General features: G+C 39.1%; 1 protein-coding gene across 7 annotated transcripts in view; it reads right to left on the reverse strand.

Moving 5' to 3' along the window:
• The window catches only part of LOC145347785 (3',5'-cyclic-AMP phosphodiesterase 4B-like), a 308,064-nt gene that overhangs the window by 22,526 nt on the left and 267,301 nt on the right, over positions 1 to 18,237 (reverse strand). For 6 of the 7 annotated variants that reach the window (XM_080195601.1, XM_080195598.1, XM_080195599.1 and 3 more), the window contains 2 exons: positions 14,970 to 15,063; positions 2,363 to 2,541 (listed from right to left, as the gene is read on the reverse strand). In XM_080195601.1, coding sequence (XP_080051727.1) covers positions 2,363 to 2,541; positions 14,970 to 15,063 — 273 coding nt within the window. Of the gene's footprint in view, positions 1 to 2,362; positions 2,542 to 14,969; positions 15,064 to 16,209; positions 16,284 to 18,237 lie in introns of those variants that run through there. The other variant, XM_080195604.1, reaches the window with a different exon arrangement.

Consider the following 18,237-nt stretch of genomic DNA (forward strand, 5'->3'; position numbering starts at 1 on the left):
CCAGGAACTGAAATATGAAACCTTGCTTGTACTTATGGTTTTAACTGTATTTCGCTATTAAAATTATTCAGGGCACACGATCATCAATCAGCTTCATTTTACATCCTTGTGAGAAAATGTCTCCGATTTACTGACTTCCCTTTAAATATCAGTATCATAGCAATCTCAAAATCACAGCCAAGCCCATTCTCATTCTGATTTTGTCAGAGATTTAAAAAGAACAAACTCGGTGCCAAGAAGTGGATTTTGTAGGGTTCTTATTGTACAGTTAATATATCTGTTAGCCTTTCACACCCATCCTTGGCTCTGTTTGAGCTTCAGAGGATGAAGAGTAAAAGTTAAAAGATTTCTAAAGTGCATTAGAAGTGGACATTTTTGCTGGATCAGCATAAAGAAACATTCAGACTGATTGAGGCCACAAGACTGACAGTGGGGAGTGGTTTCTATCTTTACTGAAGTAAATTTGTTATTTATTTGTTTGCAAACCTACGTGACTTCTGACCTAGACAAACTAGGGTAGCTTGTCGCTGGGACAAAATCTTGGCACTCCCTTCCTACTCGCACTGTGGCTGATCCTACAACACAGGGACCTCATAGTTAAAGGGGGCAGCACACCACCATCTTCACATGGGCAATTAGGGATGAGCAACAAATGCTGGCCTGGCCAGGCTGTAGGTGCCCACATCCACAAAATATAAAATCAATATATTATCACATTGTCTGCATGAGCAACAACTGTCCTGATAGTTTCATTGTCAGGCTTTGTAACAGAGCCCATTTTCTCTTTGTCAATTGTTAGTAAAATCATTAACCATTGTGAAATAGAGCCAAACAGAGCAGTAAATCTCCAGGTTTGATTCTTGATAATTCATTTAATCTGAAATAATGCGTTGCTAGAACGTTACTGTTAGTTTCTGAACCTTGGGATAAAAGGAGAAAATTTCAGCCAGAATTGCCATTCCTGATTGCTACCTGGTGACAGCTGCTGTTTGGTCAGGACAGCTGAAAAGCACTGCCATAACAAACAGTCTCCTGATACCTACTGTGCTTCCATGTGAAGATTGCTAACTTGGGTACTAAGGGAACACTAACTACCCACGCATGAGTTCAAGGAATGGAGAAATATTAGAGTAAAAGAAACTTGTTTCTAAACATTAGAGCAGAAAATAACTTGGATATTGGGACAAAGCCAAAAACCCAAGTTTACTGATAATGCTGATACAGATAGCATTTTAACAACAGCATAGATGGAGACACAGAATTATAAAGAAATGCTGATAGATTAAGAAAATGAGCTGAACTGTGGCAAATGAATTTCAGCATAGACAAGTCTGAGGTCATCTACTTTGAAGAATTTGCTAAATGGTGGAAAGCTACAAAGACTGGAGGCTCAACAGAAGAGTCTGTGCACATAGATCATTAAAATATGATGGACAAGTACAAAAATGATCAGAAGGGCTAATGGAATGCTGGCTGTCAGATCTAAATTATTAAAATAGAGGAGGTTCAAAGTTATGTTTCAGTTATACAAAGCCCTGGTCAGACTACATCTGCAATACTGTGTTCAGTTCTGGGCACCCCACCTTAGGAAAGATAAATTGTTCTTGAAGAAAGTACAGTATAGATTTACTAGCATGATATCTGTACTTCAAGGATTAAATTGCAAGGCAAGATTACAAAAAAAGAGGGTAGTCTTCTCTGGAATTAAAAATTTAGGGGGTGATTTAATCAAAGTTTTCAATAAATTAAGGGCAACTGATTGGATAGATAGAGATAAGTATTTTTGCTGGTTGGGGAATCTAGGGCTGGGAGTATGGGGCATAGCCTGAATAGAATCAGCTCTTTCAGGTGTGTTGTGAGGAAAGGGCATCGAAGTTTGGAACTCTCTTGTGAATGGCAGTTAATGCAAAGTCAATTCCTAATTTTAAAACTAAGACTGATAGATTTCAGTTAATAACTATAAAATATGGACTTGGGTGACAGATCAAAGTTTTAAAGTTTATTTATTAGTCACAAGTAAGGCTTACATTAACACTGCAATGAAGTTACTGTAAAATTCCCCCCGTTATCACACTCTGGCGCCTGTTTGGGTCAATGCACCTAAGCAGGACATCTTTCTGACCGTGGAAAGAAACTGGAGCACCCGGAGGAAACCCACACAGACATGGGGAGAACGTGCAAATTCAAATAGACAGTGACTCAAGCTGGGAATTGAACCAGGGTCCCTGGCATTGTGAGGCAGCAGTGCTAACCACTGTGCTGCTCAGACCAACTAGTAACCCATTGAATAGCGGACAGAACAGTCCCCAAGGACAAAATGGCTTGGTCCAATATTGTATAATTACAGTAGCTTGCTTTGTACCTTGGAAAGATACTCTTCCAAGTCAGTTTTGACAGCAAATCGGGGGATGCTGGAGTGAGAGAGGCTGGAACTGTGCATCAATTTTTTTACTCCACTGATCTGTGTCATGAGTTGCTGCTTTTTCTTCTTGTCTCTGTCCTTCTGTGTGGGGGAGGGCATCTCCACATCATTCTGCTTGTCTGTCAGGAGAGAATAGAGAATTAGGCACTTTGGTTTGAATTAGGGATTCAAAATATAAAAGATGCCTGCAACATTTCTTTCAGAAGCCAAATGTTGCAAGAGGCGAAGAATATAAGTTCTTATACAAGAAGAAATATGAAACAAAAATATGAAGTGGAGCCAAATGCTGGAAAATAGGAATAAAATAGTTGGCTGGTTTGTCATTAACTGGCACAGACATGATAGACTGAAGGGCCTTTTTTTGTGCTGTACACCTCTATGACTCTATGATCCGGGATAAGCACGGATATAATAAGAACATTTAGGTATTCTGAATGTAATTTTGCCAGGGTGACAGATTGGCTGCCCATTTTACACTACACCTAGGCCAGAATTTAACTGTCCCACTGGTGGGTTTTGAAGTGGGGAGGTGCATAAAATTCCATGGATAGAATTCTCTCCAGGAACCCACCTGCCCCAACCCAGAGGCAAATTTATGAAGCATATTATTCATCCCACCAAAATCAACATTATAACATTGTTGTTTGTGGGACTTTGCTGTGCCTCACTGACAGCTGTGTTTATTATATTAACATAAGAACATAAGAAATAGGAGCAGGAGTAGGCCATCCAGCCCTTCGAGCCTGCCCCGCCATTCAATAAGATCATGGCTGATCTGTCGCTGCTCAGTTCCACTTTCCCGCCCTCTCCCTATAACCCTTAATCCCCTCTCCTATCAAAAACCCATCAACCCGCGTCTTAAAAATATTTAGCAAGGCAGCCTCCACCACTTCAACGGGCAGAGAATTCCAGAGATTCACCACCCTCTGAGTGAAGAAGTTCCTCCTCAACTCCGTTCTAAACCGCCCCCCTTTTATCTTGAGGCTGTGCCCCCTAGTCCTACTGTCTTTTTTGAGCGGGAAGAGTCTTTCCACCTCTATCCTATCCATCCCATTCATCATCTTATACGTCTCAATGAGATCTCCCCTCATTCTTCTAAACTCTAACGAGTACAAGCCCAGTTTATTCAGCCTCTCCTCATAGCTCAACCCCCTCAACTCCGGTATCAGCCTAGTAAACCTCCTCTGCACTCCCTCCAAGGCCAAAATATCTTTGCGCAGGTGCGGCACCCAAAACTGCACACAGTATTCCAGCTGCGGCCTCACCAATGCCCTATACAGCTGCAGCAAGACCTCCCTACTTTTATATTCAATCCCCCTCGCTATGAAGGCTTCAAAAACATTTAGTTAATGTAAACCACTGGCCTTTCTTGAAATCATGATGGTGCTATATAAATGCAAGCCTGTTTCTTTCCATATAAAAATCAATATTTTGGGTGAGACAGTCCCAATGACTTTTTGAAAAAGCTTTTCAAATATTCCCTGCTTAAGGTGGTAGTCCACACTTGTGTTAACGTTCATGGGTATCAACTACTCGTTGTTGTTTTGCTTGAAGTCACTCCACACTCTCAGCAAGCTGTTCAAGTTTTGGTGCATTACAGTTCAGTCCACTATTTTTGCCTTGTGATTTCAGGCATTAACATGGGCTACAAAGCAAAAATCAGCAAAGATTCCCACTCCTGTGCATTATTTAGTACCTCTCCTGTTCAAAAATATGTGAATATTGGAGATGGCAAGATGCAGCAGGACAATGATGTTACCTATAGCCAATCAACCAAAGTGTTGGAGGAATATCAGCATCTACAAGAGCTACAGTCTCGCCTGCCTAGCATTTTCAGAGCATAAAAAGGAAAAAGAAAAGTAATTCCACAAAATGGATATCACAGTTCTTTATTATAACTTTTCTTAAATGACTTATCAGTATTCAACAAATTTTAAGAAAATCAACAATTTTGCTGTCAGGTTGGTTCCAATTAGAACATCTTATCTTCTCTACTGTGGAATAACTGACTTCTATAAAGTAAATACTAACAATATGACATTGTAATCTCACTGTTAACATCGTTTCAGGAATTGCTACTCCAAAATGGAACACAATTTACTTACAGCTGAAAATTTTGTGATGTATCTTAGTGAAAAAAATAAAAAAAAGACTATTTCCTAAGGCAAGGCAGTAAAGGGATATTATGCTATAGCTACAAATGCCCATTAACGTTCTGAATGGCATTGTGTGGACTAGGCAATGTATCAGGCTTATTAATTAAATCGAGATCCCCTCTTCTGATTTTTTTTACTGTGTTCTTGAGGAGAATCATTTAATTTATTACAGTTATATATTAAATTCCATAAATTCATTTTAATACTGAATACATCTACCAAGTCTGGATAAATCTTACATTCAGCACCAGAGCCCACCAGTTTCAGACACATATTGTATTGGTGACATCTAGCTGCTGTTTTTCATCTACTACTTAAAATGACAGATTATTATATTCTTGGACTATGTGGTGTTTAATCAACCAGAATGATTTATGCATCAGAATACATGGGTTCTATCGACAATTCTGCTTAACTTAATAGTCCCTTCCAACAGAAAGCAATTAAGCTGAACTACGTTGCATCTAAGCAGCACATCACAAAAAAACTATTCAGAAACATCATGTCAGACTGACATTAGTGGATGTTTTTTTCTCTCTAGTACACACTATCAGTGGATTACACAGAGGAGTTCCCTACTCAGGGCTGTCATATCAAATTGGGTGCTGATCTTGGCAAGCAGCAGCAAGGAAGGTTAATGGCATTGCCTCAGCAGTACTCCATCATCTTCAAATGAGAACACTTATAAATCTACAGTTGAATTGGCTGAATTATGGCAGCACCAAGCTTGACCTATACCAATCAGATATAACTCAGTAAGCAGACACTGAACAATGAAAATAGGAGGGAAGCCCCAGGGCATATTCCAGTGGGGAACAAATTGGGGCAGAGAAAGAAATTCATATTTACAATATATATTAACTGCTAATTTGCCAAGCTATAGCTGAATGTCACTGTGATAGCAGTTTACAGAACAGGGCCCTTTGGCCCATTGAGTCTGCGTTGGTCAAAAACAAGCCATCTAACTATTTCAATCCCACTTTTCAGCACTTGACTCATAGCTTTGTATGCCTTGAGATCACAAGTGCATACCTTAATACTGCTTAAGTGTTCTGAGGGTCTCTGCGTCCATCACCCTTTAAGGCAGTGAGTACCAGGTTCCCACTACCCTTTGGGTGGAAAAGTTTTTCCATTTTTCCTCACATCTCTTTAATCTGCCGATTACCTTAAATCTATGCCCCCGAGTCATTGATCCCTCCACGAAAGGGAAAAGTTTCTTCCTGCCTCTCTATGCCTCTCATAATTTTATACATCTCAATCATGTCCCTCTTGGTCTCCTCTGCTTCAGGGAAAACAACCCCAATCTATCCAACTTCTTTTCAGAACTAAGACTGTCCAGTCCAGGCAACATTCTGATAAATCTCCTCTGCACCCTTTCCAAAGCTATCATAGCTCTCATATAATGTGGCTTCCAGAACTGCACACAAAACTCTAGCTGTGGCCTAGCCAACATTTTATATCATTCTAGAATAACCTCCCTGCTCTTAAAATCTATGCTTTGGCTAATAAAGGCAAGTATACCATATGCCTTCTTAACCACTTTATCCACATGTCCTGCTACCTTTAGGGATTAGTGTACATACACACCAATGTCCTTCTGATTCTCAGTGCTTCCTAATACCCTGCCATTCATCATGAATTCCCATGCCTTGTTTGTCCTATCTAAGTGCATCATGTCACACTAATTCAAATTGACTTCAATTGTCACTGATCAGTCCATCTATATCCTCCTGTAAGGGGTTTTTAGCTTGACAATCAATGAATGGGTTTTCAAAAAAATACAAAAGGAAGATTTGGAAAAGCTCAGACGCGGGGTTTCTCAGACGAAACAAGTATCATTGCATCCTGTTTTCTATGGAAACAAGGAAATAGATCTATGGGTAGAACATCTGTTTCTGGTAAGCCATCTGTCACTCCTTTGAGGGATGGATTTAATGTAAAATATACACAAGATGAGCTGTCATACATTAGATTTGCTGTTAGTGTATTAAGTCATGGATTTAGAGTTCTTCCCCTTTGCAGGAGGGTACTTACTGTGAATCTAATACATGTACACAATATGGTTTCCTAGCATAAGACAGATTTGGCCTCAGTAGGCATGAAATAAATAGTACAAAAATCCACTGTGAAAATATTGCTAATTAAAAAAATACACCTCAATCTTGAAACTGTGATGACAATGCAGGGCACCATAAACAGGAGCAATGTAATTTATACACTCCACAAGCAGAACTGAAAGGACATACAGAACATAACATCCCATGGTCGCTGCTAAGCTAGCTGATCTCAGCACACAGGCGGAGAGGTGAGGGTAAGTTAAACATTAATACTGTGGATACTGGAAACCTGAAACAAAACAGGAAATGTTGGAAATACTCAACTGGTTGCAGACTAAAGAGTCAACTCTAATGAAAGCTACTGAGCATGTGTGAAAGGAGCTCATCCACAATGACTCACTGAGCAGAGAAGAGTGTAAAGTATTTCAGAGGATAGCTCCATCCATGTCTTGGTCTTATTTAACCTTCTTAATTTGTTAGCATGTAAATGAAAGTTATTGAACAAAAGACCATCGCCTCCAGTAAGATCTCTAGAGTAAAAAGCCAACAAATCCCAAGCTAAGCCCATAATAACGGACTGGTCTGACAGCATCTGTGGAGAATGAAACTAAATTAACATTTCAAGTCAATGACCTTTCATCAGAGTTGCGATAAAATGTAATTGACCCTGAAAAATTACTTCCATTTCTCTCACAACAGATGCGGTTAGACTTATTGCATATTTCTGATGTTTTGTTTCAGTAAGGACAGATATTGGGGCAGTGGTACAATGGCTTCAATGATACTGGTGAAGGAAAAAAAAACCTAAACTGTAATTTCTGTTCATCACCTGATGAAAGGTGTATTAATGTCATACAGAATAGATTAATGCTGGGTTGTGATGGCCTTCATGTTCATTTGCCTGTTGAAGCTTAATATCTCAGCTCACATTTGAGAAATCATTAATGGGTTTGGTACCCTAGCACTATTGTTACTTCTGGAATTATGCTGCTGAAACAGCCAACTCCCTCATGGGACAAAAAGCAAAATGTTGAAAAAGAGATGAATGGGGTTGGCATTGTGATATTCACTACTCTGGATGAAGCCAAGTCAGAAGAAGCATTTTATTTTCTGTTACACAATGATCCAATTCAAACCGTGAGGCACATTTTTATATGTGGTACCTAGGTTTCCTAAAGAACTGTCCTATGCTGTTCCTGCAGCAATCATTGCATCCATTAAGACTATTCTTTTTATCAAGAAACATTACTCATTTTGACTACTGTAAATTTCTAACTTTGCAAGTTAGAAATTTGCAAATTTCTAATTTTGCAAATTCAGGATCAAACCATTTCATAAGACTTTCTTGGTATTTATCCAATCTTTCTTTAGCAGCTTTAATATATTAGGCAAACTAGTTCTATTCAAAAACATGTATTTCCAAAGTTACAGTAAAAGCTTTATGAATATATGGTTAAAGGTCTCTTTTGTTTCCCCTCGTCCTTTCTCTGCCAAATTTCTGTTCTGTGCCAAAGCACTGATTCCTTGCTAGTGCAAGCAAAGTTTAATGTCATCAGCTACCCTCTTGCCAAATGTCTATTTTCCCATACATGCTTGGGCATTGAGTAACAATGGGAACATTATGATCATATTTTCATTTCTGTCATACTATACTAAGGGATTGGACACCATGATAAACCCTTCAGGCTGTGAGGAGTTTGACATGAAATGAATATTGTAAATATTGTAAATATAGGGATTATAAATGTAGTGAGCACCTCAGATTGTCACATACTTTACCAACAGAAACTGCTCCGTTTTGCACTTAGGTAATGCCAACACTGAACTATCATGAAATGTACTTCTATAACTTTTATGAATAAAGTATACTTTTGGAGAAAAAAATTATGATCCGATCTTTTGTCCCACATATGAGCACATATATTTTACAACAAGTGTCACTTGGTAGTACTTAGAAATAGCAACTCCAGAAACAATAAGAACCAGTTAGCTGATGGTCAATAAATGCATCAAAAAGAAAGCCTCTAGGTGTACTTTGACAAGGATTAACAGATTTGGGATTGCTAAAGGAAGACTTAAACTCAAATTAGGTGTTCGTACTTTCACAGAGATTTTAAGGAAATTGAACTATTTTCCCACTAGTCTGCTAAGTAAATTGCTTCATAAAAGCAAATGAAGTGCAGCAGCAAAACAATACATGCAAAAATCCATTAGTGAGAGGTTGTAAATACTATTGATGTTAATCAACTTTTCTATAACTTACTGTAGTATGTGCTTGGATAACTAAAAGGGGAAAAGACTGATTTTCAGTAAATCTTGTGTCTTCACTTCTTATGTGAAACAAGGTACTTTTGAACACCTGTGTGCTGCAAAGATGTGCCATATAAAGTACCATGCACCATGTTAAGCTATTGCTTCACGAACAGGTTTGATTTATTCCATGTCCAATGTCTTACACAGATGGAAAATGTGTGTGAGAATTAAATAATTGGCAAAATTATCCAATCCTTTAACAATGGGCTAGGAGGCAGGCAGGCTGGGGTGGGAGGTGTGCTTGATGTCTTCCCACCTATATTACCAGTGACTTGAAAGTTTGTGGATTTGCTGACTGCCAGGGCATCTGAATCTGCAGGCATTTTGCCCACATCACACCTGCTGCCAAGTGGGGAGACTGCTTAGTGTAACCTGGCAGCATCCTGTTGGGCTTGAGGGATGGGATGTCTCTTCACAGAAGTCTCCACCATAAATATTTTCCCTGTACCCCTTCCTTCCCACCCTGGACCCCTGATTGCCAGGGTCTCAATGCTTGGCCCTGGCTTCCTGAAACAGTATTCCTCTTCAGTTACATCACATCATTGAAGCACCCTCTTTCTTTTTTCTATTCACTGGATATGGACGTTGCTGGCTGGCCAGCATTTATTGCCCATCCCTAGTTGCCTGAGGGCAGTTGAAATCAACCACATTGTTGTGGTTCTGGAGTCACATGTAGGCCAGACCAGGTAAAGATGGCAGATTTCCTTTCCTAAGGGACATTAGTGAGCTTCAGTCTCAATGTTGGACACTTGCTGTGGCATTGCTGAGGTTGTAGAGTTGCTCGCTCTCCGGTTGTACCAGTAACATTTGGGGACCGGCCTTGTCCTTAATTGAACAGCAGCCTAATTAGTAACTGCCAACAAATGCCACCCAGCTCTTGTCAGCTGCCAAAGTAGAGTTACCTCCTGCCTCTCAGTGGCATTTCTGCCCACTCCACAAAATTCAGCCCAACATTTTATAAGCATGCTTATATTACATTTTTACTACAATTTTGTCTTCTCAGTAAAAAAATACGCAACTTACTCTCAATGGTTTAGTGTGGCACTGAATCACACTGATCAGAAGAGGCCCAAATTTGAACCCTATCCTGCAATGAACTTATCTTAATTAGGACGTTTGGCTACACAACATCAGTGAACATTACTCAGTATAAAACGTAGGATGTCAAATGTTTGGGGTGATTTCTGAGAGACGTGGGAAGGTGATATATGAATAAAATTTATATTCCTTCTTTAGGGCGATAACTTATAATCGGCTCATTGCTGCTGCACTAAGAAGAGAAATATTCAGCCAATGTTTCTGCTCTTGATCTCTTGTCTTTCCTCTTCCCTTTACTTTAATGAATATTTGTGGATGTCAGATGAAGATAGGACCAGGTCTGATCTGATCTGATCTGAGTGTTAAATTGGTCACTTGTCACCGAGGCTTGCACATAAAGAATGGGCAATAGAGAAAATACGAAAAAGGTACCCAGGAAAATTATTACAGCAGGTGCCACCATTTCAAGATTAGAAAGACAAGGGAAATTAACCTTTCATCAACATAAAATATTGCAAATATATGGGGCCCGATTGGGGGGAGTGGCAGGGAATCCACTGCCACTCTGCCTGAGATTGGTGGGGGAGGGAAGTGGCGTTTCGCTGCCATTCTGCCTGAGATCAATGGGGTGAAAGGGGGTCTGCTGCCACTCTGACTGAGGTCAGTGGAGGGGAAGGGGGCCCACTGCTAGTCTGCCTGAGATCAGTTGGGGGGGGGGAGGGTTTAGAAGGGTCCGCTGCCACTCTGCCTGAGATTAGTAGGGTAGAACGGGGATCCGCTGCCACTCTGCCTAAAGTTAATAGAAGGGAAGGGGTCCACTGCCACTCTGCCTAAGATCAGTGGGGTGGAAGGAGGGTCCACTGCCACTCTGCCTGAGATCAGTGGGAGGGTGGTGGGGATGGGGAGAGGCCCTGATTGGTCTGGGTGGTGGGGGGATAAGGGAGTCAGTAATGCTGTGGGGGGGAGGGAAATGTCTCTGATGGCCGGGGCAGGCATTATCCAGCCCAGGAGCAATGTGGCAGAGGAACAGCATTCTATCGTTTTTCTTCTGCACATGCGCAGTTGGAGGCAGCGATCAGAGATGCGGGCTTTCGGGTGCGTTAAGGCCCACCCACAGGCTTGTGCAGCGCGATTCGAACTTACTGACATTTTTGTAGGCAGAGTGTGGATGGGCACCTCAGAGCGAGTCTAAACTTCAGATCTGAAACGCCCCCAGTTTCAAGTCCGCCCAGTACTTAGAATCAAAATGGTAAAATTGGGCCCTTGGGGCTGGATTTTCCCAGCGTTGAGCCAATCCAGAGGTCATCAAAAATGGTTGGTAGGACTCAGGTGTGGAATTGCCACTTTCGTCTTGGGCAGATTGCATTCCTGCCAATGGGGGAAGGGAACAAAATATGAATCACTCGGGTGGGAAACACCACTCAGGAGCACATTTTAAATTAGTGCAGAGTTCAGACAGTCCCCATTTTTGCTGTTCCAAGCAGCTTAACCCACAACTTGGGAGTCACAACTTTATGAAGGCGGTGAAAATCTTGTGAAATGTGGATAAGATATGTTTATGAATCATATTCTGAAGTTTCTTAAACCCCCAACATTTTAAAAATGAAAATATGAAGGCTGCAGCTGTTTGTTAAAACATAAAAACAGATATTGAGTGCACTGACTGACAGCCCATCTGGCGTAGTTTGGAAAAACATAGCCAACTGTTCCTATAGCTCCAATTAACGTACGTGTTGAGGTTTACCAAGGCTTTACTAGATTGATTTCAGATGATCCCATTATGAAAGTTATCTGTGTTTCAAATACTTCAAAACTACTTAACTCAGCAGGAGAGTTGAGTTCATATTTGATTGGTAGTTCTAAGAGGCTATTATAGGATTAGATGACTTTGGTATGTTTTGTGAATAAAGGTTTGAATATTTTTACAACAGATTGATCACTTGGGGAGATTTATATTTTTGTATGGGTTTTATGAATTATATTTTTCAGTATCAAGTGTGCATGTGTGAGAGCTCTTGTTTAGATTGTTAGATCTTTTTTTCCATCTCTACATGGTCCTTGAAGTCTGCCCATAGTGGACACTGGGGGAGATACTTTGGAAGTGGCATGGTGGGTTGTGAGTGGGGTAAGGAGGTAGCATGGGCAATGTGCAGCAGTATGGAGGTAGTAGGGTAGGTGAGGAATGAATGGTGAGGGCTAAAAGACTTACGGTCTTTTGTGCAACTGGGCTGAAGTCTTGGAGAACTTGCTAATCAGTCTGCCTTGGCAGTTGCCTATGGTGGTCCAGGACCTGCCTCCAAAGGCAGTATGCCTGTCTCAAAAACTCCCCTGTTCCCCAGAGCAAATATCGTGCTTGGTGGGCTAGTTTCCATGGAGATGGGTCTGCTGGGTCACAATACTTCTCAACTTGAGATTCCCATGTCAATGGTGAATATGTGACCTATGCCTTATACACACTAACCTTTGGCAGAATATTACCATGTTGGTAAATTTTAATTATATATTACATATTATACATATTAAGAGCAAACTTACTTTAGGTTGAAAAAGGATGTGGAAATGCTCTATTCTGTTCTCTATTGCAAGGTCTGGAGCTGAAGATGTCTTTGTGTACTTCAGAACTGAACATGAATTTTTTTGCACAGGGTTAAAAGCATCTAGCAGGTAGTGGCTAAGCTCCCACATTCTACCCTTGGTAAACTTGAGGACATCCAAAAGCTGTTGCCCAGGTCATGATGTGATTAGTTGTTACATATATACAAGTTCCTTCTGCACTCTTACTAAACTTTGGTACTGTCCTGCAGATTGACTTTGGCAGGATGCAGAAAAACAAGAGTGGATACATTCAGGACAAAACCATAGAAAATTAAGAAAGTAATATGAAACCCAATGTTTATCAGTACCACTCTGGTACGTATCCCAACTCAGAAACTGTTGAATGCATTTCATAACCTTTCCAGCATTAACGTTTGCTTTCTTAAAGGACCAAGATTTCTTCTCAACTTATGATCTATTGCTGTATCTTTACAGGAGGCTTCCCTTATGAAATCATGGTGATAAACTGCAGATAGCCTTGAGGGAATTATGTGCCAATATAATGTAATCTGTTTACATTCTGCAAAGGCTGAAATTTTTCCTCTTTGCTGGTGAAAGTCAAGCAGGCAACCACATAGTTGGGCAGTTAAAATGGAACAGCTAAAATATCTGCTCTGTTTCTGTTTAAAAATGCTTGGTTTTTCAGACTTAGACAGGTAAGTTTAAAACTTCCTCTTGTAGGGCCAGGATGACAAGAGTGCTCTTCTGAGAATCACAAGGAAAATGTAGATCTTCCCCTTCCAGTCAGCAGTGGTATGTTCATAAGGCTGGTCTACTAGTTGCTGCTCTGACCTCCTTAAACAATTCCTATCCAGAGAATAAAATTCTCACCATAATTCCAAAAATGATTGTCTGCGATGCTCAATATTTTAATGGCAGAACACTGCACAGAATGTAATAAGTTGTTAAATATATTAATTTTTCTTGTAATTTTGGGTATGCGCTTATTTTCCTCCATTCCTTGGTATCTCTAGTTTGTTTATTTCCTAGAGAACTGTTTCCAGGTCGCAGTTAATATCATTCTGAGCCACTCACTCACCATTTGTTGACAATGACCATTGCTCATTCTACATGATAGTACCAGGGTTAGAGTGAAAAAAACTTCTATTTGTGCAACAACTAATCATGCGTTTTAAGTATGCCAAAATGCTTTTATGGTTTATTCTTTTGAAGTACCCTCGCTGCTATTGTGTACCAAAAGTTTAATCCAATTCCACATAAAAGGATTCCACAAGCAGCATATGAATACATGACAAGATAATCTGTTTCTGTTCCTGGTGTGTTTGTTGAATGTGGAATGTTGGCCAGGGAAATGTCAGAACTTCCTGCTTTTCTTCAAATAGTGCCTTGGAATATTTTACATTTAGCTGAGCAGCTGGCAGTACTTTGGTTTAACTTCTCAGCCAAAAAGATCATTTCAGAAAAGACTAGATAATCAAGAAGCAATGGTTAGATTATTCCAGGCTTGAATTGTAAAAGGTTGTGGTGATGAATTTCAATGTAGTGGTCTGGGTGGAAACTTGGCGTGGTGGATTGTCTGTCTCTTGTATTACCACTGGAATGAAAATCAGCAGGGTCTGTAAAGGGGTGGGATCCTGTGTAACAAGACAATGATGTTGAAAATTACCAATATAACAAGGGGAAAGGAAGATGAGCAATACTAAGTTTTGAGTGTTAGTGTAAATGGTAGTGTAATCAGTCTTGATTTCAACACAAGAGATGTGGAATGCTCTGCAGGATACCATATTTGTTGATCAGGAAGACTAAAAGAAGTTAGTTCAGAAAGAAAATTGTCAGAATAGTATTTTAGATAAAGAAAATAACAATCAGTGTGTGATGTGTGTTCGTAGTTTTAGAGAGAACCCTACTTTTGATATTTCCTCCAAGTTGTGGGGCAGGGGAGGGGGGGGTGGTTTACCTGGTTTCTGATTATTGCACATCAGGTTGTATATTTTGAGTTAATGGAACATCATTTGCTGCTGCTCTTTGTTTTTGGGTGTCCAGTATGCCACAACTTCATGCTCGCTTTTTTCTTTTGTGAATAAGGCTTTATAGGGTGTAACTGTAGCGATGGGCCTGGCAATAACTTAATAAAAAAAAAACTAGTAATGATTCAGCTTTCCAAAATTTGCTGGGTCTCAAGGATTTTCTTAGGAATGGCTATTACACGTAAGGCATCAACCATTTACAGGAATTGAGAAATCTTGAAACCATGGAAACATGGAAATGATGGTGCTATCCAGAGCTATATGTTGTAGCAATAAAAAAACTTCTATATATTCATTATTTTAAAAAAACTCTTAACCTTTATGAATATTGGTATTGCTACTATTTTTGTATTGTGTTCTCTTCAGGTGGTGTAATGCAAAACTGGCTTACTAGACTCACCTAAAAAGGTGTTGGAAATGAACTCGGAGACTTGGTTACCAGAGCGGCTCATCTCCGAGAGATGGGTGAGCTCACGATTCAGCATTCTTTTGAACTGTTGACAAAACAAACACAGGAATCAGTACCCACTTTTCTTGTAAATCATTCTCATTGCTAAATCGATTGAACATGGAAAGTAGATATGGAAGGAATTGTGAAGACTCCTTTTTATTGTCAAATTCCAAAACGTTCAGAGTTTAACTAAGCTCAGTGTAAACCGACAGACTTAACAAGAAAAAAGCTGACATTCCAAAACACATCAAGTTTCATTGTTTTTTATTTTTATCATTTAATAATTATCAGACAGTTTCATTAACAGTTAAATATTCAATATGAATATAAAATAGTTTATAGTGGAGAATGAGTTGCACTTGACTTTCATAAAGAAGCATTTACTGCACAAAAAAGCAGGGACATTCCAATTTATGTAACCATATTGGTCTCTGAATTAGTTTTAACAAAGGCAGAGAATGACAGGACAATGTACTTTCATTTTATATTTCAAGATTTATATAAAATTTTGGTTGAAGAAGTACAGATTTAAAATTTTAATAAATCATTCAGATCATACAGCTGTTTAATTTTAGAATCCAACATTCTCTATTTCAAAAGATGGATTGATTTTGATTTGAAGTATGCATAATGAACTTTGCAGTATATCTTCTTCCTCCTTTTTTTCTGAAACTGATTAGATTCAAAACTGTTCTATGAAAAAACAAAATCTGAAAGTTCTGGCAATTTAAAATATGCATCCGAAAGGGAGTTGTGAATTGGTAATACTCGTCTCACAACTGATATTATAAAAATACATTATTTATGGCACAGGAAGTTTAATAGTAACAGAAAAAATAGTCTCCCCTCTTCTATGTCACACCGTTAGTTCTAATAGTGCATTGTCTTCCTAAAAAGTTTTAAATTAAAATTATGATGTTTGCTGGGATTCCCTGATCAGTTCATCTTTGCTTATCTCTTGATGCTTCCCCTTCTCTTAAGAGGTAATATTTTATTTGCGACATCCCAACTTTACAGACACCCAGTTAAATTTTAAAAAGATACATATACATATATATTTAAGTCAATTGTCAATATATGAAAACATGTTGTTGATAAAAAGGTTTCAGCATTTGAACTTACAGCCACATATCTCACAACAAAAACAAGAGTTCACATGCACCTTTAATTTTGAGATAAATCTACTCACCTTAATATAACCCCAAGAAACAGACAACAAATAGTTTGCTTCAGGCATTTTGGCCCACTTGACAACAGGAGCAACAAAAGCCGTGTACAAAAGAAGCAACCTAGCCAGACAATTCCACACGCACAATTTCAGTAGTAAAAATCAAAAGGCGTAGATGTTTCATTAGCAGCTTTAACATTTGAAGTAAATTTGTCTCCAATATAAAAATCACAGCGTCCTTTCACTGTATGAGAAAATCCAGTCTATGCAATATATCCTTGGAAAGATAACATCTGCGCGTTTGCACTGATAGAATTGAGATAATGAAATCAGGGGTCACATGGAGCCAGCAACCATACAAGTGTGTGCAGTTCACAGCACTTATGAATTATGAATAGCTCTGGCTTCTTGGATGGCTGGGGATGGGGGTGGGGTGCTACTTCAGATTAGTCTCATCTATAGGGGCAAAAAAAATCTTTTGTCTGCAAGCTTACTCTGTCGACATCATTTCAACTGATGTGGAAGTGACAGAAAATGGAGGATGCCCTGTGCATATTTATGTAAATTAAATACAGATGGTGTCCCCGTTTCATCAGATAATATAATCTGTTTTTAGCACCCACCCTACACCATTGCCAGAAACTTTCAACACATTTAGTAAAATCATATGATCAGGAACATCTAGAATTATGAGCTAATGCATTATCTGCCCTTTCTATTGCACAAAATGAGTGAGAAACAATAGTGGTTTGGAAGATGATTTACAATAATTTTCAGAGTCATTCTGTGAAGTTTTTCTGCCTTGTTGTAGATGTTGAAAAACACAACAACAAATTAAGGATCATTTATGCTGATCACTTTTCTCTCTGAAGAGTTAACATAATAAATTTAAACAATTGACTTTTCTCAGAGACAGAAATTCTTTAATTGTATACATATTTTACAATTTAAATACAATTGTCTAATATGAATAATTTTAAAGCTAAAATGGATTGGGTATAGTACTACACTCTACACCTTATTCTAGCTGCATTGCCACATGAGACAGACTTCTCAATTATAAAGAGATAACAATCTTTTTCATCAACATGTTCAAAGAAAGACTGCATTCCTTAGAAGATGTGGAAAGGCCCAATATTAACAAAGGCACAATGAATAATGTTCAAAGCTTGACTAATGTTATGGTGTCTGCTATTACTTTTCACCTCTGCATTTTCCTCAGCATTTCCCCTTTAATTCTGAGATGAAGCACAGTGCCTGTATAGAAATGTTATTCTCTCTTTATCTGATTGGCTTTCAGCTCAGCTGCAGTGACATCACCTAGCTTTTTCTGCACTGCTGATAAAGAGATTAGAACATGGGGGGACAACTGCAGCAAGGAGCCCCAGAGAATCTTGAGACTGAACTTCAAGCAGCACCATAAAATGAACAGTACAGCTCCATAGCAACCACATCACATGACATTCCTCCAGCTAGTTACTACAAGAATTCCCTCTCCATGTTTTATTACCAGTGAACAATGGAGCTGCCTGGTTTCTAAACAATTCTATGTGCAAATATAACTCATCTTTGCCTCAGCATTATAAAAAAAACTGTCATGATCATATAAAACAGCTGTACCCCTTGCCTTCTTCATAAATGCCTTCTTTATGTCTTTATTGATTTATCTAACTTCCAATTAAAATATGAAGCAAAAATTACATTAGTGATCCCTTTAATTTTTCTTCCCTTTTTAATGATGGAATTGCGCTCCATGGGTTTGACTCTTAGATTTTATCCAAGTGACTTCTTTATTCGTGAGCTTAAAACTGAGAAGTCAGAAAATTACTTAATTGTCTGCAGCATCACAGCTGAAATAGATACCTCACCTGGCATCCTCCACATGTGGCTTCACAGCAAGGGATCGTTTGATCAATGATAAGGGTACCCAGGTATATTTTTTCTCTTCCCTAATCCTGTGACTCTCCCAATTAACTGAATACAGACTTGAGATTAAACCTGACACCTTTCCGTCTGTGTATTTCAAATTTGATTGTTTTCGTTGCACTA

The sequence above is a fragment of the Carcharhinus amblyrhynchos genome, chromosome 9 (assembly GCF_965287045.1).
Source record: "Carcharhinus amblyrhynchos chromosome 9, sCarAmb.v2.hapA, whole genome shotgun sequence".
In the NCBI taxonomy this organism is placed as follows: Eukaryota; Metazoa; Chordata; class Chondrichthyes; order Carcharhiniformes; family Carcharhinidae; genus Carcharhinus; species Carcharhinus amblyrhynchos.